We start from the raw sequence: 26,798 nt of genomic DNA, 5'->3' as shown, positions 1-26,798 counted from the left end.
ATGTACTATGCTTTGAAATAGTGTCCTATTTCTCATCTGGAATTACACTCATATTAGATCTCTTTTCGTAAACTCAATCATGTTAACCCAGATGATACACTTTATTTTGGGGGCAAGCGCTAGCAACAACGTTGACTGGTGATATATTTTGAACAGTGCACATTCATGGCTAATTAATGAGAGACTTTTAAACACAGGCTATAATCACTCAGACACCCAGCGCATGCACAAGGGATCCCAACCTTTGTCACAGTTAACTTACTACCTGGCGATGTAAGCAGAGTTGTGTCAATGAGGAGATCGGTTCTCAGTTGGCTAACGCATATCATGTTTATGCAGGCTGCAACATGGTGTTTGGATGCTATCGGCAGTGGTGTAAACTTAGTACCGGGGACTTAAAAATGCACTACAGGATCTTAAGCACAACAAATGTATAACATACAGTATAGCGCAAATTGGATTTATGACTTATCATACTAATTGCACAAACACAATTATTATTATTATTTATTATTTATTTTTTGCAGGACGTAACATATCATACGACATTGATGACGTAGGGCACAATTTGATGACGTGGTACACAAATAACGGGAACCACTTTTTGGCTCATGAGCTCCACTTTCAAAACTACTGGCTGAAATTACACAAATCTTTAAGTACTACTTAAGTAGTTTACTACTTTTACTTCTCCTCCTCTATAGTTCTAAAGAAAATAATGTACTCTATGGTGCACAAGTGTGTTAATTGTCTGACTTGGATGGCACTTCCAGAAACGTAAAAAATGATGGCAAGGTTGTCAGAACGATTAATGTACTGTGTAAGTAAACATTAATTACAAGCAATTACTCCTCAAGATACACCTCATTTTAACTAGCTAACTCCTGTGTAACAACTAGTCATTTGTATTGATTAAGGATCCCATTCTCTTCCTGGGGTGCAGCAACATTAAGGCAGTTCTATACAATTACAAATATGACATGACTTTTACATTTCATAACACTTTTCACAACACATTAAGTGGGTGCCCTCATGCCACTACTCTACTATCACATATCTACAATACAAAATCCATGTGTATGTGTGTGTGTAGAGTGCGTGTGTAATTACTTTGTACTTTGGCAAACATTACACGTGCTCCGAAATAGTGTCTTATTCCTCATCTGGGATGACACTAGTAGTCGTATTAAACCTGTTTTCATAAACTCAAACCAAGTTAACCCAGAGGGTACACTATATTTTGGGTGCACGTGCTAGCAACAACGTTGACTGGAGATATATTTTGAAAAGTGCACATTCATGGTTAAATAATTAGAGGCTATAATCTCTCAGACACCCAACGCATCCAATCGGAATTATCATCCCTGAGCTCTGACTTCTCCAACCTGAAGATCACTGACGTCACAAATTTTCCCAGTCTGAGCTTGTTTTTTATTCATTCCCAGTTGTCTTGAACGACTAATCTAGCAGACATCTGGGTAATAATCATTAGGCAGAAAATTGAAGAAAACGGACTGAAATATGCAGGGATTTCCTGGGACTTGTCCAATAGGAAACACTCATTTTAATTTTTCATTGCGAAACATTTCAAAACATTTTCTATTGGATGCCCTAATGAATACGACCCTGGTAGTGTTGGCCTATGCTTTACTTGAGTCTTAATGAATCCATATACAGTGCATTCGGAAAGTATTCAGACCCCTTGACTTTTTCCACATTTTGTTACTTTACAGCTTTGTTTTCAAATGGATTCAATTGTTTTTTCAACCCTCATCAATCTATACACAATAGCCCATAGAATGTTTAGCAAATTTATTAAAAATAAAAAACTAAAACATTTACATAAGTATTCAGACCCTTTACTCAGTACTTTGTTGAAGCACATTTGGCAGCAATTACACCCTTGTTCTTGGTTATGACATTACAAGCTTGGCACAGCTGTATTTGGGGAGTTTCTCCCATTCTTCTCTGCAGATCCTCTAAAGCTGTGTCAGGTTGGATGGGGAACATTGTTGCACAGCTATTTTCAGGTCTCCACAGATGTTCGATTGTGTGTGCTTAAGGTTGTTGTCCTGTTGGAAGGTGAACCTTCGCCCCAATCTGAGGTCCTGAGCGCTCTGGAGCAGGTTTTCATCAAGGATCTCTCTGTACTTTGCTCCGTTCATCTTTCCCTCGATCCTGGCTAGTCATCCAGTCTCTACCACTGAAAAAATAACCACAGCATGATGCTGTCACCACCATGCTTCACAGTTGGGATCGTGCCTGGTTTCCTCCAAACGTGACGCTTCGCATTCAGGCTAAAGAGTTCTATCTTGGTTTCGTCAGACCAGAGAATCTTGTTTCTTGTCTGAGAGTCCTTTAGGTGCCGTTTCGCAAAATCCGGCAGGCTGTCATGTGCCTTTTACTGAGGAGTGGCTTCTGTCTGGCCACTCTACCATAAAGGCCTGATTGGTGGAGTGCTGCAGAGATGGTTGTCCTTCTGGAAGGTTCTCCCATCTCCACAGAGGAACTCTGGAGCTCTGTCAGAGTGACCATCGGGTTTCTTGGTCACCTCCCAGACTAAGGCCCTTCTCCCCCGATTGCTCAGTTTGGCCGGGCAGTCATCTCTACAAAGAGTCCTGGTGGTTCCAAACTTCTTCCATTAAAGAATGATGGAGCCTACTGTGTTCTTGGGGACCTTTAAAGCTTTTTTGGTACCCTTCCCCAGATCTGTGCCTAAGGACAGTCCTGTCTCGGAGCTCAACGGACAATTCCTTCGACCTCATGGCATGGTTTTTGCTCTGACATGCACTGTCAACTGTGGGAACTTATATAGACAGGTGTGTGTCTTTCCAAATCATGTCCAATCAATTGAATTTACCACAGTTGGACTTCAATTTGTAGAAGCATCTCAAGGATGATCATTGGAAACAGGATGCACCCGAGCTCAATTTCGAGTCTCATAGCAAAGGGTCTGAATACTTATGTAAAGGTATTTCTGTTTTACTAAATACATTTTCAAAGTTCTAAACCGGTTTCTGCCTTGTCCTTATGGGGTATTGTTTGCAGATTGATGATATGTTTTTATTTATTTAATCCATTGTAACGAAACACAATGTGGAAAAAGGCCAGAGGTCTGAATACTTCCCGAATGCACTGTACAAGTTGACTGGAGAGTAGGCTGCTCCTAGATGACATTGAGCCTCTTCTCTGGTCTCTCTCTCCTGGTGTTGGCCATGGTGTTCCTCTGGTTCTTCTCCTCTTCCACATAGCCTTGCTTCATGATACTGGTGATGTACAGGAACAACGTCTGTGGGACAACATGAAGGTCAACACATAAGACATGGAATAGACATCTACTGCTCTATTGTAGGGTAAATACAGCAATGGTTCCCAACCAGGGGTACTAGCACCCTGGGGGTACTTGTCCTATCCACAGGGGGTACATGAGAAGACTCATGAGACCATAGGCTTACTGATAAAATGCACATGAGGGGTTACTTCAGGTGTACTCTGGGCAGAGCAAAAATCAGTTGGTGGCACAGTAACCGAAAAAGGTTGGGAACCACTGGTATACAGTATACATGGCAGTCCTTTTGAGATGTCCGAATGAATTTTAGTCAAAAACGGAACTCTGTTGTCCCATTAACACAGCACAACATTGAATATGCTCAGGGCTTTCAGTTTTTCCCTGGATGTTCCTGGTGCTCTTGTTAATGGAGACAAAAAAGCTTTTACTTAGTGAATAACAACACAGAAAAATAAAACATCATACTGGCAACATGTTTTCAGCACAACTCTGCTGGATTACAAATGTGCCCTTATAGCTAAATGCCAAGCTGACAAGGCCTGCAACTATGAAAAAAATGCAAGGGCAAGGGCCTTAAACATCCTGGAGATAAAAGCCTGGGCTCAGCCTATTCAAGATATTACAGTATACACTGAACACAACATCCAACAATTTCAAACAAATTCAAAAATCAGCCAATTGAAATAAATTCATTAGGCTCTCATCTATGGATTTCACATGACTGGGAATACAGATGTGCATCTGTTGGTCACAGATACAGTATCTTTAAAAAAGGTAGGGGCGTGGATCAGAAAACCAGTCAGTATCTGGTGTGACCACCATTTGCTACATGCAGCGTGACACATCTCCTTCGCATTGAGTTGATCAGGCTGTTGATTGTGGAGTGTTGTCCCACTCCTCTTCAATGGAAATGTAAAGTTGCTAGACACACTGTCGTCTACGTCGATCCAGAGCATCCCAAACATGCTCAATCGGTGACATGTCTGGTGAGTATGTAGGCCATGGAAGAACTGGAACATTTTCACCTCCCAGGAATTATGTACAGATCCTTGCGACATGAGGCCGTGCATTATCATGCTGAAACATGAGGCGATGGCGGCGGATGAATGGCACGAAAATGGGCCTCAGATCTCATTGCGGTATATGAAATTGCCATCGATAAAATGCAATTGTGTTTGTTATCCGTAGTTTATGCCTGCCCATACCATAATCCCACCACCACCATGGGGCACTCTGTTCACAACGTTAACATCAGCAAACCGCTCGCCCACACGACGCCATACACGTCTGCCATCTGCCTGGTACAGTTGAAAACGGGATTCATCCGTGAAGAGCACACTTCTCCAACGTGCCAGTGGTCATCGAAGGTGAGAATTTTCCCATTGAAGTCGGTTACGACGCCGAACTGTAGTCAGGTCAAGACCCTGGTGAGGATGATGAGCTGACAGATGAGCTTCCCTGAGACAGGTTCTGACAGTTTGTGCAGAAATTCTTCAATTGTGCAAACCCACAGTTTCATCAGCTGTCCGAGTGGCTGGTCTCAGACGATCCTGGATGTGGAGGTCCTCGGCTGGCGTGGTTACACTTGGTCAGCAGTTTTGAGGCCGGTTGGACGTACTGTCAAATTCTCTAAAATGACGTGGCTTATGGTAGAGAAATTAACATTATAATTCTCTGGGAACAGCACTGGTGGACATTCCTGCAGTCAGAATGCCAATTGCACACTTCCTCAACTTGAGCCATCTGTGGCATTGTGTTGTGTGACAAAACTGCACATTTTAAAATATCCTTTTATTGTTCCCAGCACAAGGTGCACCTGTGTAATGACCATGCTGCTTAATCAGCTTCTTGATATGTCACACCTGTCAGGTGGATGGATTATCTTTGCAAAGGAGAAATGCTCACTAACAGGGATGTAAACAAATTTGTGAACAACATTTGAGAGAAATAAGCTTTTTGTGCATATGGATCATTTCTGGGATATTTTATTTCAGCTCATGAAACATGGGACCAACACTTTACCTGTTGAGTTTAGATTTTTGTTCAGTGTAATTGTGTTGCTAAATGGTGTATTTCTGTCTCTATTTCATTGGTTGAGACAAGAGCAAGTACAGTACAAGATTCAGTCTCAAGTGCTAATTGAAATTCCAGAAGCATCATGTGGATGCATGGTCTATGTCTGAAGATGCCCATCTTGTATAATTTCATCCATCATTCCCTAGCCTAAAGCTATTCAGGCCCAGGTGTTTTGTGATAGGACCTTTCCTGATCCAAGGCTGTGTCTAGACTTGACAGTTCATACAGCTTTAGTATTCTGATCATAGAGTTCTGATCATGGTATTCTGATCATAGTATTCTGATCATAGTATTCTGATCATAGAGTTCTGATCATGGTATTCCGAACGCATCATGCATCTACACGGACATTTAGATGTTACTACCGAGTCCACAGTGTGATTCTTTATCCCCACTCTATATTCAAATGCCAGAATGCATTCTACAAATGGTGGAATAGGCCAAATATGATAGTAACACAACAGCAACTTATGGCAGTAGCTAAATACTGTAGCTAACTAGCAAAGCTAACCTCTGTAGCTAGCCAGCAAGCTTTCAACGAACGCTAAAGAGATTGCAAACGGTTTAGCCTTACTCTAGCCAATCAAAAAAAACATTTTTATGGCCTCATAAAAAAAAAAACATTTTTATGAGGCCAGCAAACATGTTCCTCACACACTAGGAACATATTTCCTTCAATGTTATAATGAAAATGTGCTGTTCAGTCCCAAAAAAATAAGTTTTTAGGAGACTTGTGCGAGGAGTGCTGATGACGCTGCCCACTGCAAGCAAGCAATGCAGGTGTAGAAGCACGGTGGCTAGGAAAAACTCCCTAGAAAGGCAGGAACCTAGGAAGAAACCTAGAGAGGAACCAGGCTCTGAGTGGTGGCCAGTCCTCTTCTGCCTGGTGGAGATTTATAAGAGTACATGGCCATTAAAGCCAGATCGATCTTCAAGATGTTCAAAATGTTCATAGATGACCAGCAGGGTCAAATAATAAATTCACACACAATGCATCCCTGACCACCTCCTGAAGTGGTCAGCTTGATCTGAACACAAACAGTCCACAAAGCGACTTTTGTGCATCTAGACCCGTCTTTTCAATGCGATCTTTGTATTCTGATAGCAGAAGTCGCATGTAAGCGTGTAGACACGACCACAGTGGTGTACATTTATGCTATTAGTGTGTTACATCTGGTAAATAGCTTACAGAGGTGACATTGTATGCCTGTGAGACTAAGTGGTGAAACATTTTTTCTCATAGTGAGTTGCGGTTGGTAAATGGATATGGAGAAAAGGAGATAGCTAAAGTAGATAACTGTGGTCCTACAACCATATTCACATCAGGGTTTAATAACGGGAACCGGGCTACGGAGAAACCTGTTTCCTGAGATAAATAATTGAGAGAAACCGGTAAATTATAATGAATTATTTCTATGTGTTGTGAAATGTGTGACATGAAATGAAGCTGTTAACTTATATGTCATGTTGAAATGTGGCTTCTCTACTACAGCCGTCTCTGATCTGCTAATCATCAAAGCTCATTCCTCTACACTTCTGCTGTGTGGCAAAGCTTCACTAAAAGAAATGCCACCGAGGCAGAATGCAAAATCTACAAGCGACAACAATAACATGTTCCGGTGGTTCGAGGAAGTGTAGGATTGTTCTGACATGCAGGCCTACACCCCCAACATAGTGAGGTAAGTGGAGAGAGGGGGATTCAGCAGATAATTTGTTTAGTTTGCGCTACAGACGGCTATATCGGTCCGCTAATACAGGAACAGTGCACTGCTTTTGTGAGAACATTTGTTTATTTTTTATTGTAATTATTCAGGGGGTTCGGCAGCACCCTCAGCACCCCTACATCCCACGGCTAAGTTCAAAACTCCAAACTAGCTGGATTTGCAACATTGTTTCATGATGTTACACTAACAAAAGCGAGCGCACAGCGGGTTTAGATTCAAGGGCAATTGATCAACCCCAGCACTGTCCACGGTGCTGAATCTCTGCTAGGCTAAAACTAATCAAATTTTCACTTGACTGTAATAACCTCATAATATTTCACCAGTTGGCCAACAGTGCTTCATAGGCCATACATTAAAGTAGGCTACATCAACGAAATAGTGTGGTGAGATGGAGAGAACTTACAACAATTTCAACAAGAAACCATTACATTAATGTGTATATTTATCCACTTACAGTGATATTTTGTTATTTAACTAGACAATTCAGTTAAGAACTAATTCTTATTTACGATAACAGCCTACCCCAGCCAAACCCTAACCCGGACGACGCTGGGCCAATTGTGCGCCGCCCTATGGGACTTGCAATCACAGCAGGTTGTGATACAGCCTAGAATCGAACCAGGGAATGTAGTGACACCACTAGCACTGAGATGCAGTGCCTTAGACCACTGTGCCGCTTGGGAGCCCCGTATAATCATGCCTGATTTTTTTCACTGGTATTATATGCTTTTAAATAGCACTTCCGGTTTGAACAGGAATACTGGGATGCCTGGTCATTTCTTGCAATTTTCTCGGAAGGAAAATGTGTAGATTTTTAGAAAAATATTAAACTGTCATTCACAATTCACATTGCCTACAATTTATGTAGTCAATCCACTAGAGGTCACTGTCATACTGTATGTCTTTCCTGTGCTATTTGAAAGTACAATATGCAGAAACTCCACCATTTCCTGGTAGCAATAATTCGTAAAGTCCCCTAATTTCAGTTTATGTAACAAAACAAAAATGGTGTAAAGAATCATTGAACCGTCTAAACCGTTCTTTTCAATAACCCCAAAATATTGTATTTTCAGCTGTTTGAAGCTGGTGTACGAAATTGAAAGTAAAAGATGCAAAAACAAAATGTAAGAATGGGAAGCATAGAAATAGAACACATAGAACACATACCACTTCTTAGACTTTCTTTCAATGAGACTGGCATATAACTCACATTCTATGTGAATTTGGTCGAGTTGTCCAAAAAGTTACACATTGCAGCATTAAATGATACTATTGCACTTTCAACAAGCACCACAGCTCTTCAGAGTATATACTTAACACTGTAGGACAGTGGGCGAATGGCACATGTATTCAGCAATCAACCAGTTTGAAATGTTTTCTGGGTGTATTGAACAGATTGCTTTGAGTCTTTTCCTACAGATGTGCTGAAAAGCAGGTTCCACAGGAGGTTAGTGGCACCTTAAATGGGAAAGACGGGCTCGTGGTAATGGTTGGAGCGGCAGAATGGTTTGTATGTGTTTGATGCCATTCCATTTGCTCCATGCCAGTCATTATTACGAGCCGTCCTCCCCTGAGCAGCCTCTACTGGTGTATTTTGTACATTTATTTTACCTTTATTTAACTAGGCAAGTCAGTTAAGAACAAATTCTTCAATGACGGCCTAGGAACAGTGCCTGTTCAGCGGCAGAACGACAGATACCTTGTACCTTGTCAGATACCTTGTACCTGGGGATTTGAACTTGCAACCTTCCGGTTACTAGTCCAACGCTCTAACCACTAGGCTACCCTGCCGCCCCGATACTGGTGTGTATTCACTAGAAACCAAATGGAAGCAAACAGGCCGAAATGGGGAGGGTATATTTACCACTATAATCTACAACTACGCACATGTCAATAACCATTGTTGCAACATTACTGAATTACCCACAATCCAGTACAAATAGTTAGAAAAGAATTGTGTAATATTTCATATTTTTAAAAGGGCAATCTGGCACTCAAACAACCACAAAGCCGACGCCCTGCTACTTTGTTGGGTAAACGGCTGAGAGATAGAGCAGAAGAAATTAGCTATGTATACAAGGACAGACGATCCATGCAATCAAAATTATAGTTTTAAACAATTAATTACATGTCATTTAATAGGATCTCTACGGTTGAAACCCATTTTAAAGCTATAGTCTTCACAATTACATTGTTTACAAATTGAGTAAAGCAAGCTTATATTTTGGGTTCTGATGGGGTACGACAGTTGAACTAAGCCTATGAGGCATGAATATGTTATATTTTTTCAAGAATCAATGGCTAAATAAACTGTATTTAATTTAAAAGTCCAAAACTGCCAATCCCAGATGGACCTTTTAAGGCCTTATAAAGTAGTGTTTTAACCGTTAAATAGCTTCTCCACATAGATAAAGGCTCATGGTCATCGTCACACCATGGTTGTTAGCTAGGATGGGAATGTTCCCATCAACTGTTTACCTTCCAAGCCTCCTCCACTTCTGAGGTCCAGTTGTCCTTCAGGATTGGCTGGACGGCTCGAATAAACTCTGCCCCCACGTACTGGAATAAACCCAAAGGACATAATTAGGGCCCTGGAAGGTCATAAATGTTTGATAAACAGAGAGCAATAGACTCAGAATTATCTGATGATCCAACATCCAGCAAAATAGCAAGCCAGATTTTCCATTACGTTATCATGCAGTTATTATCTAGACAGAGAAGATTAAAGCTGGATGGATTCCAAGAAAATCTCCACACATCCCTAGTCCTGTGGTGATGATTGTTCTGTGAAAGTCCACGTTCTGTTGTTAAGCAAAGGTAGTACTGGAACCGTATTTCCTAGTCATGGAACATTTTGAGTGCTGATCTAGGATTAGTTTTGCCTTTAAGATCATAAAGGAACAAGATCACGTGGACAAGATTACATTAGCCAGAAAACCTACAGAGTAGGACAGACTGAACACCTACCATGTAGTACTTCGGAGGGGAGTTGTAACGATAGTGGCTTTTGCCCAGATCTAGGATCAGTTGGTCCAGTCGTTCCATCTGATTAAGTCTGGCCACGCTTTTCTCAATGAAGTGCATTATCCTTCAAGACATGGAACAAAACGCCATTGTCAGAGGTAGACAGGATCAGATGTAGAAAGACAGACACTAACACAGTCGAACTGTGACATCGGTCAATGCAAAGTAGCAAGCTTCTGTGTTGTTAGCTAAAGGGAAATTTATGGAAGGGAGAATGAGACATCTGTTTAGTTTTATGGCATTAGCAACTGATTGACTAGCGCAGACACTCATGTGTTTGTGTTCCTGAAGGCACCAAGTGTACCTCATGATAATGCTGGTCAGGTTAGATGCACCATGCTCTCCAGCAGTTACAACTAAATAGGTAAATACACAGTACACATGTCTAGGTTGTAAGATAAAGACTTGAATGTAGCTAATTACATGCCCCCCCCCCCCCCCTCCCCTCCCTCCCCTCCCCTCCCTCCCCTCCCCATGCCAGCACCATGCTTCAATTAACCGAGCTATCAGAAATATTTCATCATCAGAAGATCTCAAGGAACTCTTCAGTATCCATGCCACCAAGTCATAGTCTGAGTACTTTAGAATAGACAGTCAAGAAAAGAAGAGATTTTCTACCTCAGTCAAAGAAAGAGACCAGAGAGCCTTTAAAAACATGTCATACTAAGAAGCAACTGAAGTTGACGCTGGAGGTAGCAAACATAGCTTTCATCCGTGTGTGTTTAGTCTAGAGGTCGACCGATTATGACTTTTCAACTCGGATATCGATTATTGGAGGACCAAAAAAAGCTGATACCAATTAATCGGACAATTTTTTGTTTGTTTATTTATTTGTAATAATGACAATTACAACAATACTGAATGAACACTTAGTTTAACTTAATATAATACATCAATAAAATCAATTTAGCCTCAAATAAACAATAAAACATGTTCAATTTGGTTTAAATAATGCAAAAACAAAGTGTTGGAGAAGAAAGTAAAAATGCAATATGTGCCATGTAAAAAAGCTAACGTTTAAGTTCCTTGCTCAGAACATATGAAAGCTGCTGGTTCCTTTTAACATGAGTTTTCAATATTCCCAGGTAAGAAGTTTTAGGTTGCAGTTATTATAGGAATTATAGGTCTATTTCTCTCTATACCATCTGTATTTCATATACCTTTGACTATTGGATGTTCTTATAGGCATTTTAGTATTGCCAGTGTAACAGTATAGCTTCCTTAGGTCATTAATATGGTCAAATCAGGAAACTATCATTTCGAAAACCAAACGTTTATTCTTTCAGTGAAATACAGAACCGTTCCGTATTTTATCTAACGGGTGACATCCATAAGTCTAAATATTCCTGTTACATTGCACAACCTTCAATGTTATGTCATAATTACGTAAAATTCTGGCAAATTAGTTCGCAACGAGCCAGGCAGCCCAAACTGTTGCATTTACCCTGACTCTGCGTGCAATGAACGCAAGAGAAGTGGCACAATTTCCCCAGTTTAATATTGCCTGATAACCTGGATTTATTTTAACTAAATATGCAGGTTTAAAAATATATACTTGTGTATTGATTTTAAGAAAGGCGTTGATGTTTATGGTTAGGTATACATTGGTGCAACGACAGTGCTTTTTTCACAAATGCGCTTGTTAAATCACCCATTTGGCAAAGTAGGCTATGATTCCTGAGGACCATGCCTCAGGACTACCTGACATGACGACTCCTTGCTGTCCCCAGTCCACCTGGCCATGCTGCTGTTCCAGTTTCAACTGTTCTGCCTGTGATTATTATTATTTGACCATGCTGGTCATTTAGGAACATTTGAACATCTTGGCCATGTTCTGTTATAATTCTCCACCCATCACAGCCAGAAGAGGACTGGCCACCCCACATAGCCTGGTTCTCTCTCTAGGTTTCTTCCTAGGTTTTGGCCTTTCTAGGGAGTTTTTCCTAGCCACCGTGCTTCTACACCTGCATTGCTTGCTGTTTGGGGTTTTAGGCTGGGTTTCTGTACAGCACTTTGAGATATCAGCTGATGTACGAAGGGCTATATAAATACATTTGATTTGATTTGATTCAATGATAAATTAACAGGCACCGCATCGATTATATGCAATGCAGGACAAGCTAGATAAACTAACATCATCAACCATGTGTAGTTAACTAGTGATTATGTTAAGATTGATTGTTTTTTATAAGATACGTTTAATGCTAGCTAGCATCTTACCGTGGCTCCTTGCTGCACTCACATAACAGGTAGTCAGACTGCCACGCAGTCTCCTCCTGGAGTGCAATGTAATCGGTGTCCAAAAATGCTGATTACCGTTTGTTATGAAAACTTGAAATCGGCCCTAATTAATCGGCCATTCTGATTAATCGGTCAACCTCTAGTAAAGTCACATTCCGAGGCAACCTGTTGCTGAATTAATAGCCACAACCCTCACTGTGGCTTAATTAGCTCCAGCGTTAGCATTGGCAACCATTTAATGCCTCGCGTAATGTCAGCGCCATGAGCTTTAGAAGGCGAGGTGTGTTGTGGGTCGCTGTGAATGAACGTAGACAACAGACACTGGGTTAAATGTCTCCTTTTTGCCAGGGCTGCAGCATGTACAAGATAAGTGATATCAGTCCACTCACGTTCACCTCAAGAACAGGCATATTAAATTAGATTTAGATTAAAAGTTTAATAGTCACATGTACAGGGTTGCAGGTGTGCTGTAATTACACGGTACAGTGAACATCTCAGAGGGGGGAGCGGTGGGGATTGATATTCCAATTGTTCTGCCTGGGTTTATGAAGTATTACACGAAACAAGTAATACAATTTGAGGAAAAACGCTAGAAAAAGTAGAAACCTGCAATGTTTTGTATGAGCTCGAGGCGTCATCTGTCAGTGCCATTTTACCAATTTGTTTGACGATGACGACACTCGAAGCTGCATGAGATTATACTAGTTATACTACATTGTAAACTTGGCTATCAACGTGAATGCAGTAAGGTATTCTGTGCATGTGGTCTGTGGAGTGCTATCTCATATTCTAACCAGCTTCTAACCACACAAACAAACACGCACACACAGACGCACTAACACACACATCATTTTTGTAGTTTTATTGTTTGTATAATTTTTTGTTCGTACATCGTTGTATTATAAATGTGTGTGACTGTCCTTGTCTATCAGTGATTGTTGCTTGTCATGTTTTGTGTTGTTCGTGGACCCCAGAAGGAATAGCTGCTGCCTCTGCAAAAGCTAATGGGGATCCCAATACACAATAAACAAACAAACAGCTGTGCTTCCTAGACCCAACCTTATTAATTTACTCTACAAAAAAAAAAAAAATCTCTTGGTGCAACTCACCCCATCTCTAAATCTAGTTGGCTGTGTTGTCAATGTACCAAGACAATAAGAAATAAGGGGCCCACCGTCCTCACAGCTTCTACACTGGCGTCTCTGGATGTGCTCAGAGCTTATCTGGGAGCTGACAAGTGGGTGATGATGAGAGGGTGAGAGGAGGAGGTAGAATGGCAGGAGGGAGAAAGGAGATAGGAGGAGGTTGAGGGAGGAGGCGAAGGGTGTCACTGACCGTAGGCCGTGAGTTTGTAGCTCCTTGTTGTTCCGCAACCTCTCCAGGTCTTCCACGTCTCGGAACAGGAAGAAAACGTCTTTGCATTCTGGATGGGTCTCAAACAACCTGTTACCATGACAACGGACACTACTTGTGAGCACACTCGAGGTCGCGATTTAATAGATTCACAAACATTGCTCTGTAGGCTATTAAAACACAGTGGAGAAAATACAGATTTGGTTCTTTATGGGTTTCAAATGCACAACTGCGCTTTGGAAGCGATGTCCAATCTATGTTTTATCATGGGGTTAATCTATGTTTTATCATGGGCTAATCTATGTTTTATCATGGGGTTAATCTATGTTTTATCATGGGGTTAATCTGTTTTATCATGGGGCTAATCTATGTTTTATCATGGGGCTAATCTATGTTTTATCATGGGGTTAATCTATGTTTTATCATGGGGTTAATCTATGTTTTATCATGGGGCTAATCTATGTTTTATCATGGGGTTAATCTATGTTTTATCATGGGGCTAATCAATGTTTTATCATGGGGCTAATCTATGTTTTATCATGGGGTTAATCTATGTTTTATCATGGGGTTAATCTATGTTTTATCATAGGGTTAATCTATGTTTTATCATGGGGTTAATCTATGTTTTATCATGGGGTTAATCTATGTTTTATCATGGGGCTAATCTATGTTTTATCATGGGGCTAATCTATGTTGTATGGGGTTAATTTGTGTTTTATCAAGTGGTTAACCTCTTCTAATAGTGAATAATAAAAATATACTGTGTGTGTGTGTATATATAGAAGTATATATATATTGTTCTGTAACAATGACTATTGTAGCTGGAATGGGGTGATTATTTTAATGGAATATTTACATAGGCGCACAGAGGCCCATTATCAGCAACCATCACTCCTGTGTTCCAATGGCACGTTGTGTTAGCTAATCCAAGTTTATCATTTTAAAAGGCTAATTAATCAATAGTAAACCCTTTTGCAATTATGTTAGCACAGCTGAAAACTGTTGTTCTGATTAAAGAAGCAATAAAACTGGCCTTCTTTAGACCAGTTGAGCATCTGGAGCATCAGCATTTGTGGGTTCGATTACAGGCTCAAAATCTCCAGAAACAAATAACTTTCTTCTAAAACTCATTAGCCTATTCTTGTTCTGAGAAATTAAGGCTACTCTATGCGAGAAGTTGCCAAGAAACTGAAGATCTCGTACAACACTGTGTACTACTCCCTTCACAGAACAGCGCAAACTGGCTCTAACCAGAATAGAAAGAGGAGTGGGAGGCCCCGGTGCACAACTGAGCAAGAAGACAAGTACATTAGAGTGTCTAGTTTTCAACTGGCAGCTTCATTAAATAGTACCCACAAAACACCAGTCTCAGCGTCAACAGTAGAGGCGACTCCGGGATGCTAGCCTTCTAGGCAGAGTTCCTCTGTCCAGTGTCTGTGTTCTTTTGCCCATCATAATCTTTTATTTTTATTGGCCAGTCTGAGATATGGCTTTTTCTTTGCAACTCTGCCTTAAAGGCTAGTGCCAAATGCTTACTTACAAGCCCTTAACCAACAATTATTTAAGGAGTTTTAAGAAAAATGTGTTAAGTAAAAAATGTCAAATAAAAGTGACAAATAATTAAACAGCAGCAGTAAAGTAACAATAGCGAGGCTATATACAGGGGGTACCAGTACAGAGTCAATGTGGAGGCTATATACAGGGGGTACCGGTACAGAGTCAATGTGGAGGTTATATACAGGGGGTACCGGTACAGAGTCAATGTGGAGGCTATATACAGGGGGTACCGGTACAGAGTCAATGTGGAGGCTATATACAGGGGGTACCAGTACAGAGTCAATGTGGAGGCTATATACAGGGGGTACCGGTACAGAGTCAATGTGGAGGCTATATACAGGGGGTACCAGTAGAGAGTCAATGTTGAGGCTATATACAGGGGGTACCAGTACAGAGTCAATGTGGAGGCTATATACAGGGGGTACCAGTACAGAGTCAATGTTGAGGCTATATACAGGGGGTACCAGTACAGAGTCAATGTGGAGGCTATATACAGGGGGTACCGGTACAGAGTCAATGTTGAGGCTATATACAGGGGGTACCAGTACAGAGTCAATGTGGAGGCTATATACAGGGGGTACCAGTACAGAGTCAATGTTGAGGCTATATACAGGGGGTACCAGTACAGAGTCAATGTGGAGGCTATATACAGGGGGTACCAGTACAGAGTCAATGTTGAGGCTATATACAGGGGGTACCGGTACAGAGTCAATGTGGAGGTTATATACAGGGGGTACCGGTACAGAGTCAATGTGGAGGTTATATACAGGGGGTACCGGTACAGAGTCAATGTGGAGGCTATATACAGGGGGTACCGGTACAGAGTCAATGTGGAGGCTATATACATGGGGTACCAGTACAGAGTCAATGTGGAGGCTATATACAGGGGGTACCGGTACAGAGTCAATGTGGAGGTTATATACAGGGGGTACTGGTACAGAGTCAATGTGGAGGCTATATACAGGGGGTACCGGTACAGAGTCAATGTGGAGGCTATATACAGGGGGTACCAGTACAGAGTCAATGTGGAGGCTATATACAGGGGGTACCGGTACAGAGTCAATGTGGAGGCTATATACAGGGGGTACCGGTACAGAGTCAATGTGGAGGCTATATACAGGTGGTACCGGTACAGAGTCAATGTGGAGGCTATATACAGGGGATACCGGTACAGAGTCAATGTGGAGGCTTTATACATGGGGTACCGGTACAGAGTCAATGTGGAGGCTATATACAGGGGGTACCGGTACAGAGTCAATGTGGAGGCTATATACAGGGGGTACCAGTACAGAGTCAATGTGGAGGCTATATACAGGGGGTACCGGTACAGAGTCAATGTGGAGGCTATATACATGGGGTACCAGTCCAGAGTCAATGTTGAGGCTATATACATGGGGTACCGGTACAGAGTCAATGTGGAGGCTATATACAGGGGGTACCGGTACAGAGTCAATGTGGAGGCTATATACATGGGGTACCAGTACAGAGTCAATGTTGAGGCTATATACATGGGGTACCAGTACAGAGTCAATGTGGAGGCTATATACATGGGGTACCAGTACAGAGTCAATGTGGAGGCTTTATACATGGAGTACCAGTACAGAGTCAATGTGCAGGGGCACCGGTTAGTCGAGGCAATATGTACATTTCCGTAAAGTTTAAGTGACTATGCATAGATAATAAACAGAGTAGCAGCAGCGTAATAGAGGGGTCTGGGTAGCCCTTTGATTAGCTGTTCAGGAGTCTTATGGCTTTGGGGTAAAAGCTGTTTAGAAGCCTCTTGGATCTAGACTTGGTGCTCCTGTACCGCTTGGCTGGAGTCTTTGACCATTTTTAGGGCCTTCCTCTGACACCGCCTGGTATAGAGGTCCTGAATAGCAGGAAAATTTGCCCCAGTGATGTACTGGGCCTTTTGCACTGCCCTCTGTAGTGCCTTGAGGTCGGAGGCCGAGCAGTCGCCATTCCATGCAGTGATGCTCTCAATGGTGCAGCTGTAGAACCTTTTGAGGGTCTGAGGACCCAGGCCGAATCTTTTCAATCTCCTGACGGGGAATAGGCTATGTCGTGCCCTCTTCACGACTGTCTTAGTGTGTTGGGACCATGATAGTTTGTTGGTGATGTGGACACCTAGGAACATGAAGCTCTCAACCTGTTCCACTACAGCCCTGTCGATGAGAATGGGGGCGTGCTCGGCCCTCTTTTTTCTGCCGTCCACAATCATCTCCTTTGTCTTGATCACGTTGAGGGAGAGGTTGTTGTCCTCCTCCCTATGGGCTGTCGCATCGTTGTCGGTGATCAGGCCTAGCAGTCTTGTCGACAAACTTGATGATGTTGTTGGAGTCGTGCCTGGCCATACAGTCATCAGTGAACAAGGAGTACAGGAGGGGACTGAACACGCACCCCTGAGGGGCCCTGTGCTGAGGATCAGTGTGGCGGATGTGTTGTTACCTACCCTTACCACCTGGGGGCGGCCCATCAGGAAGTCCAGGATCCAGATGCAGAGGGAGGTGTTTAGTCCCAGAGTCCTTAGCTTAGTGATCAGCTTTGAGGGCACTATGGTGTTGAACGCTGAGCTATAGTCAATGACTAGCATTCTCACATAGGTGTTCCTTTTGTCCAGGTGGGAAAGGCAGAGTTGAGTGCAATGGAGATCTGTTGATATGTTGGGGCGGTATGCAAATTGGAGTGGGTCTAGGGTTTCTGGGATAATGGTGTTGATGTGAGCCATGACCAGCCTTTCAAAGCACTTCATGGCTACAGACGTGAGTGCTACGGTTCGGTAGTCATTTAGGCAGGTTACCTTAGTGTTCTTGGGCACAGGGACGAGTCATACAAGAGTGTCAAAGTAACCCTCCCCCCTATAACATTGATTAATCACATCAATTTAAATTGGGTTATGGGGTTGGGTACACTTGTCGATGGTTTTGGGAGGAAACGTCCAAACCTCATTATTAACCTGCACTTTTTTAGTGTAGTTCAAATTCAAATGTAGCCTGGTCCAAGACTGGCCCTCAGTCTAGTTAAAATGTATTTCATATGGCAATTCATGGTCTTTATATTCTACATATAATATTAAACACGTTTTTCTTTTTTTTGTGTGATCCTACACAATGTTGTTTGAAACACCAAATGGGCCAAAATGACACCCTCTTTAAAAAAAAAAAAAGCCCTCACAGTTTACTATTATTGGAGCTTCTGACTGACATTGCTCAGCATGAACTTGACCCTACACAATCTTTCCATAACCCTTAAACTAGAATAGGCCTGATTGTGCTGAAGAAAAGGCCCTTGGGTAAATCTTCTCTCATTATAGAGAAGCCCTGCTGTGCTGCGCTGTGAGGGCTGAAGCTGTAAAGGCCATGGTGGGCTTACCACCACCTTTCCTCTACTAATGAACTCAAGCACGCCCTTCAGACCAAGCACGTCCTTCACACCAAGCACGAGTCACATTTGTTTGGTTACAAGATTCTATGGATGCGTAACAAATGGCACTCTATTCCCTACGTAGTGCACTACTTTTGACAAATGGGGCTCTGGTCCCTATAGGTAATAGGTCACCATTTGGAACGCAACCTAGGTGACTCATCCAGAGGTTTGTCTCATGATGATGGCAGAAGATCAGGTTAGGGTAAAAACAGATTGTTTCAAGTTCCTATTTTACACCTTTTTCCACTGACCTATTTATTCAAGTGTATTGATCTTCTGTTCATGTTTTCTTCCCAGCCAGCAGTTTTTGTCAGGCAGCGTAACCGTTGATTACATTAAGGTTGGCATTCGTCTTTGGTGATATAATGACAATAGATGTAGCGAGGAACTTGGCTTGTCATGAATGAGTGAGGAAGCTTAGTGCCTTGCTCTAACTGATCCCCTCATACACTCTGTATCTACGTCGTGGTATTTCTGAGGACCTCTTTCTATGTTTGCAGCACTGTCAAAGAGTTTGTTACATCACTTCTGTTTGATCAGCATCACACAGGCCCCGATGTGTACGTCGGAACTCAATTACCCAGTAACCCCGCCTTTTTCTATTTTTGCAAACCCTTTGCAAGTACTCAATATTTCCTACCACTGCCTCTCTGTTAACTCTGGCCTCAGCAGATATCCAGGCTAACACCTCTCTTTTGCCCGCTTTTGGCTTAACACAATACAGCTCAACTTTGCAATTGTTCACTTTTCAGCTTGAGAGAAAGTGTCATATCCAGTTTTCACTTTGTCATGCATTGATTGAAATGGAAGACTTAAGTGAAACTTTGACTTTCACATATAGCCCATGTTACTTTTGGTTACCCATCTTTGATTGGCTTCACATATTACTTTTTGGGGGGTGGGGAGAAGGAGCTGGTGTGAAAGTTGATAAGAGTTAGAAATATCGCAGGTAAAGTTAGTTACGCAAAGTGGCAAAAGAGAAGGCAGTAAGAGCAAGCTGGTATCGGTCCCTGGCTGCAGGAAATAGGGTACCACATTTCACTGTTTTCCAATAAAACATATGGAGAGATGCATAAGATAGATGGTTAGTTGCAATTCAAAGTGGTAGATATGATGTAAATAGTCCTGCAGCCAAACTTACATCGCCTGTGTGTGTGTAGCAAGCACTTCAGTGACGATGCATAGGAACGAGATCATCTGAAATGATGGGGACAGAAAAGCGATGGATGTGAAGATACAGCTGTTACTACTGTATTTCCATGGCCTGGATCTGGCGCAGTGCCAAAACAAAGGCGCGTGTTTGAGAAGAGAAAGCGACAAAGCAAGCTTAGCCTGATCCTTGAAGTTCGAGGTGTTCTTGTAGACATATAGGTGATCTACAAGCTAGCGTATGTGCCTTATCTATTTATAACAGAGGGGTTGAGGAGACAATAGACATTGTGTCACCATACATTGCAGAATAGGACAGGTTAAAAAGGTTAAAGAACAGGTTAAATAATGTTTTTTAAGCCTTGAGATGATTGAGACATGGATTGCACAGAAGGTTGGTGGCACCTTAATTGGGGAGGACGGGCTCGTGGTAATGGCTGGAGCGGAATCAGTGGAATGGTATCAAATACATTAAATACGTGGTTTCCAGGTGTTTGATGCCATTCCATCTGCTCTGTTCCGGTAATGATTAATAGCTGTTCTCCTGTCAGCAACCTCCTGTGAGATTGTGTACTGTATGTGTGCCATTCAGAGGGTGAATGGGCAATACAAGAGATTGAAGTGCCTTTGAATGGCGCACCGGTTTGAGTCTGTCAAGAACTGCAACGCTTCTGGGTTTTTCACACTCAACAGTTTCCTGTGTATGTCAAGAATGGTCCTCCACCCAAAGGACACCTTGTAGAGTTCACGCCCTGATGAATTGAAGCTGTTCTGAGGGCAAAAGGGGGTGCAACTCAATGTTAGGAAGGTGTTCCTCATTGGATAACTGTCCATTTTTCCCCAGAGTTGCATCTCTAATTAGTTTATGGAATACAGTTTTTTTTTTTCTTCAGGACACCAGAGTTTATGTGGGCAGAAAAATCCCCTGTGCTTGTAAAACCAAACAAACTGCTCCTCATCACTATGTTGCTCCATTTCTGTAAGAATTGTAGTAACGCATTCGAATTCTCTGCAGCACAAACATTCATCTGTCGGCATTGGAGTGCATCTGCCACAGCTGCACCACCATTCTGTGTTGATCCTGGGGATGGGTTGGGGCTGTGGTCCAGCTGCTGCTGCGGCTTTGAAAGCCTAGAGCGGCCTCAATTTGCCTCAATTCTTGGTCTGAATACTCAGGCTCAAATAAATACGGTTCGACGATAACTTCGGAGCCCCTCCAGTAGTTTTCTTCATCTTCATCACTCGCGAGTATTTGGTCGTCAGACATGGTTTGTAGGTTGTTATTTACTTTGTATAACTAATGGGTAACGCTGTCTTCACATCTCCGCTGAAAAAGAGTTACATCTGTGAATAAGGGAAGAATGTGCCATTTCTACGTAGCAGGGATTCCCCCGAGAGGGCCCATGCTCAGTTATTACCCATCTCCACGACTGCGGCATTCGGCTACATAAAATAATGATAGTTGCCAACAAGAACGTTCCGGATTTCAGAGATACAGCATTTTAAACTTTAGCTATTTTTCAGCTGAAAACCGGATGTGGGAACTCCGCTCAGGAGTTTGTCTTCTGACTGCTACGTTCGGTTATAAATTCACTGGCAACGAAGAAGAGCGAGGTCTGTATCCAGCGACGTCACACGTGACGCGTTTTTGCATCTGTTTTCGTACAGCACTACAGGGAGAGAGGAAGAGAGGGCAAACTCCACTGAACTAGTTTCAATTTATTGAATCACTTGAGATTTTCTGGATGAACAGTGTTTTTTTTTATTCACACCTGTTTTGGTGTCCCAGTGAAGATTTGACTTAAAACCACACTGGGAGTCTCACTTTGAGTTGCTAAATTTGATTCCTATTATATCTAAGACTAGAACGGTAAGTCATTTTGAATCTTCAATGCATCACCTATACTGTCTGACATCAATGGATATCAGTACTTTTCAAAAATTGAGAAATGGGATTTCTCAAAAAAGCCAAAGCCATTTTTTTCCACTTCGCCCTCTCACTCATAATATTGTCCAATGTACCACATCTCAAGACAGTAGCCGAAATGACCATCTTTATTGCCGCGTGTTGTCAGCCGGCAACCCACCAACCAACCAATCTTTCAAGCTGCAATCTCTTGCCTCATAAAAAATACAATTCTCAACGTTCTGCAGTACACCTCTACCCCTCTATAGAATCCAGTATACACAAATACCACAACCCCCAATGTGTGGATGTATAGCATGACACTTACCTATAGGTACATCACACTGGTGCCAAAACGGGCAGTGGTGGCAGGCCCCATGCCACAGCTGACAGCTCGGTCCACAGACAGAGCCCAGTAAAGGCCTAACTGATATGGCGAGGGCCACTGATAAATAGCCTGTTAAAGCCTTATCAGCACAGCCTTCGTGTTTGGGATTTAAATGGGCCTCAGAAGAAGTTTATTGATTGCGTTCCCTGTCCCTTTTTTGCATTGATTGACTGGCACCCTCGTCCAGACATAGTGCACTACTTTTGTCCAGAGCACTTTATAAAGAATAGGGTGCCATTTGGGATACAGACAGACCTATGGTAAATGCTGAAAGGTAGAGAAAAGGGAGTGAAGATTTGCATATCAATGTTGTTGTTTTTTTTAAAGAGGGGGAGTGGGTTAGTTCTATTTTTAGTGGTACTTCAGTAGGGAGGGAGGTAGATTTCGGTTTGAGGTTTGAAATTGGTTGTATTATGAAGACAGAGATCATGGTTTAAATGATAGGTTGGATGCCACTGACAACGTGACAGTGTAATACAGTCGAGATTTGCATTGTGATGTTGGACAATTCAAATATTTTGAACCGGACAATATGAATGAGAATATTCTGTTTGTGAACATGAAGGTATATAGATTTTAAATGTACTTGTTTAATTTCGATTAAAGGAAGGGAGATTTATCTGTATAAATATCAAACCAGTAAACCAAAAAAATGCACTTGATTATCAAAACTTTTATAAACCATAATGTATCTCAGATAAGGAGTGCTGATCCAGGATCAGGTCACTGCTGTCCATGTGATCTTATTCATTATGATCAAAATGTTCTAATGGATCCTAGATCATCAGTCTACCCTGAGTAGCTTTATAAATATGGGCCCAGGAAAACTCAGAAGGTAGCCACCAATTATTTGATTAGAATGTATTTTGATGCTTGGCTCCTGCAATAAACAATATATTTTTGCATTTATTCCATCATAACTGAAGATAATATTTGCATACCCTGAGCTATTGTAAACAGGCAACTACTGTGTGTATTTTAACATAGGGGAAACATAGGTGTTGGTAGAGAGGTAAAGGACACATAAAAAAAATGTGCTTTAAGCATTTCACTGTAAGATCTACACCTGTTGTATTCAGTGCATGTCACAAATAACATCTGATTTTGTTTTAAATTAAGCTAACACCTACATTTATATGGAATGTTACCCCACCTTCTGTAGGACATAAGCATGTTCTTATTTGAGCACGATAAATGAATGTTTTCCATGCATCATGACATTCAATCCATAATTCAATGGGATGCCACCAGTTAGACAGTGATTTTTTTGACAACAAGACACTAGCACCATCTGAATATCACCTTTGACCCCAGGCCAAAAGTCAATAACCATGGTCAATTTTGACAGGGGCTGGGCAGTGGAGCATAGTAAAAATTTAATTGTATGTTGCCTTCAAGTTCTATTTTCAAATGTCCTCAGTGACAGCTAAAATATATATTTGTTAATCTACACTACATGACCAAAAGTATGTGGACAACTGCTTGTTGACCATCTCATTCCAAAATCATGGGCATTAATATGGAGTTGGTCCCCACTTTGCTGCTATAACAGCCTCCACTCTTTTGGAAAGGCTTTCCACTAGATGTTGGAACATTGCTGTGGGGACTTGCTTCCATTCAGCCACAAGAGTATTAGTGAGGTCGGGCACTGATGTTGGGTGATTTGGCCTGGCTTGCAGTCGCCGTTTCAATTCGTCCCAAATGTATTCAATGGGGTTGAGCAGGCTAGTCAAGTTCTTCCACACTGATCTCGACAAACAATTTCTTTATGAACCTCACTTTGTGCACAGGGGCATTGTCATGCTGAAACAGGAAAGGTCCTTCCCCAAACTGTTGACACAAAGTTGGAAGCACAGAATCGTCTAGAATGTCATTGATATGCTGTAACGATAAGATTTTTCTTCACTGCAACTAAGGAGCCTGAACCATGAAAAACAGGCCCAGACCACTATTCCTCCTCTACCAGTTGGCACTATGCATTGGGGCTGGTAGCGTTTTCCTGGCATCCGCCAAACCCAGATTCATCCGTCAGACTGCCAGATGGTGATGCATGATTCATCACTATAGAGAACACATTTCCACTGCTACAGAGTCCAATTGTGGCAAGCTTTACACCACTCCAGCCGACGCTTGGCTTTGAGCATGGTGATCTTAGGCTTGTGTGCGGCTGCTCGGCCATGGAAACCAATTTCCTGAAGCTTGCGTTGAACAGTTCTTTGGAACTCGGTAGTGAGTGTTGCAACCGAGGACAGAAGATTTGTACGCGCTTCAGGACTCGGCGGTCCCGTTCTGTGAGCTTGTGTGGCCTACCACTTCGCGGCAGAGTTGTTGTTGCTCCTAGACATTTCACTTCACAATAACAGCACTTACAGTTGACCGGGGCAGCTCTAGCAGGGCAGACATTTTACGAACTGACTTGTTGGAAAGATGGCATCCTATGACAGTGCCACGTTGAAAGTAACTGAGCTCTTCAGTTTGTGCCATTCTACTGCCAATGTTTGTCTATGGAGATTGCATGGCTGTGTGCTCGATTTTAGACTTCTGTCAGCAACGGGTGTGGCTGAAATAGCCAAATCCACTAATTTGAGGGGGTATCCACTTACTTTTGGCAATGTAGAGTAATTATATATTTTTATTAAAACAACAATACAATACAATTTAACAAAATACTAAATTAAGGCAGTTATCATTTTAAAAAAGCATAACAATACATTCATTACAGAATTCACAACACACTACACTGTGTGCCCTAAGGCCCATACTACCACATATCTACAACACAAAATCCATGTTTACGTGTGTGTATAGTGTGTATGTTATCATGTGGGTATAGTGCGTATTATCATGTGTGTGTGTGTTTACATAACAACCACTCCTGGACCTGACTCCAAAACCAAGCCATTGATGAACAGTACTGATTCTGTTTCCTCGTGGCAGTCTGCACCGGTCTGACTGTACAATGCCCCATATACTGAGCATTATTTTTGTAGCAAGAATTTAATATTCTAGTTTAAATTGAAAAGAAATGAAAGGATCAATTGTTGTCTTACATATCAGTTTATAACCCCGATGCCAATCATGCCTTGTTATTGGGACATAAAAAAATCTGTTCCCAACTATCTCTTTATGCGGCATACACTCTAAGAAAAATAAATTATATCTAGAACCTAAAAGGGTTCTTCAGCTGTCACCATAGGAGAACAATTTGAATAACCCTTTATGGTTCCGGGTAAAAACACTTTTGGTTTCAGGTAGAACTATTTTGGGTTCTATATAGAACTTTTTCCACAGAGGGTTCTACATGAAACTGAAAATGGTTCTACCTGGAACCAAAAAGGGTTCTACTATGGAGACGGCCGAAGAACCGTTTTGGAACCCTTTTTGGTTCTACCTGGAACCAAAAAGGGTTCTACTACGGGGACTATTTGTTCTATTTGGAACCCTTTTTTCTAAGACTGTAGGCCTAGTTGTCAAACCTTTTAACGTTAGTGAACATGATACATTTTAGGATTTAGGCAATATTGGTCATTGTAAGCCATTTAAAATGTGTTATTGGTGGCAGACAAACTAGTTAATTTCTTTCTCTTGTAAGTAATTGCCTCTTCCATTCTTGTGGCAGAGGTGAGATGAGTTGGTTGTAATTTTGTATTGGCATACTTCTCCATACACCTTGATTAATTGCTTGTGTAACATTTTACGGTAGTTGTTTACAATGTCATTCATAAAGATGCTACCTTCCTTACACATTCTCTGCAACAAAATTGGTTTATCCTCTATCAGTACATTGGAGTTATTAGCCATATATTTGCTGTAATATATATTCTGCCTCTTCCGGAGGATAACGTTTGAATTGTAGGCAACTCTGTTTGGCTTAATTTAAGAAGGATACCTTAAACAGAGTTCCACTGTCAATAGTTTTGTGTTCGTTTAAAGGTTGTGTGGACATGCAAGACTATTTCTCTATCCATTTATTTCATTAGACAGGGCTATGGTTGAACATTATGTAGGTTATATAAATATAGGTCATAGGCTTCTAACATGGAAAACGTGACCAAAACACAAACGTTTGTGGAGGGCGTTGTATTCCCATTGTATAAGATCATATACAATCACTTGATTTAATTTTGACAAGACTATACGTTCTATACAATCACCAGTGAAGTGACACCTTTGCTGTGTCCACTCATAATCATGACAAAACAGTTCAATTACCTAGTAGAAGAGGGTTAGATTTCATGACTTGAATTAATCGAATCAATGTTTGACATTCGATTTAGTGCAATTTCTTAAAACCTATGGAAACCAATTTCGCCCGTAGGCTACAGTTAAAATGTACTCACCCAACAAACATAATAATGCCAACTTTCGCGATGTTCTCTTGGATGACTTTCCACGTCTCTTTGATTATCTCCTTGTGCTCGTCAGTTAGATGCACAATGGGAACATCGTCAATCACGTCCCCGACTTGTTTTGGTACCAAGCCTGATATTGCGCACCCCATCTCCGGCAACAAAAAAAAACTAAACAATGACAATCGCGTGAAATTGCATTCAAATAAGTAGGAACATTTTCAAATGATCACACTAAGTCGTGAAACCTCACATTTTACAGAAAGTACATGTTTTGCGCGTGGAGGGTCCTTTGATCATGGATTGAGTCCACTAT

At 41.7% G+C, this 26,798-nt stretch overlaps 1 protein-coding gene across 1 annotated transcript; it reads right to left on the bottom strand.

Annotated features, from left to right (window-relative positions):
* Positions 1–500: 500 nt before the first annotated feature.
* Positions 501–26,798, bottom strand: LOC139415509 (neuroglobin-like). The gene is made up of 5 exons (XM_071163615.1): positions 26,474–26,798; positions 13,690–13,797; positions 10,057–10,177; positions 9,568–9,648; positions 501–3,289 (listed from the first exon to the last, which is right to left on the bottom strand). Exons 1-5 carry the CDS (start codon positions 26,632–26,634, stop codon positions 3,167–3,169), a joined length of 594 nt encoding a protein of 197 aa, XP_071019716.1. The 5' UTR covers positions 26,635–26,798; the 3' UTR covers positions 501–3,166.

The sequence above is a fragment of the Oncorhynchus clarkii genome, chromosome 8 (genome assembly GCF_045791955.1).
Source record: "Oncorhynchus clarkii lewisi isolate Uvic-CL-2024 chromosome 8, UVic_Ocla_1.0, whole genome shotgun sequence".
NCBI classification, from domain to species: domain Eukaryota; kingdom Metazoa; phylum Chordata; class Actinopteri; order Salmoniformes; family Salmonidae; genus Oncorhynchus; species Oncorhynchus clarkii.
This window is presented reverse-complemented; position numbering and strand designations above follow the sequence as displayed.

Coding starts and splice junctions, on each gene's coding strand:
- LOC139415509 (XM_071163615.1), bottom strand. CDS start 26,634: ATGGGGTGCGCAATATCAGGCTTGGTACCAAAACAAGTCGGGGACGTG. Junction 13,798..26,473: donor GGCATTATTATGTTTGTTGG/GTGAGTACATTT, acceptor TCATGGTAACAG/GTTGTTTGAGACCCATCCAG. Junction 9,649..10,056: donor CCCCTCCGAAGTACTACATG/GTAGGTGTTCAG, acceptor GGTTTATTCCAG/TACGTGGGGGCAGAGTTTAT.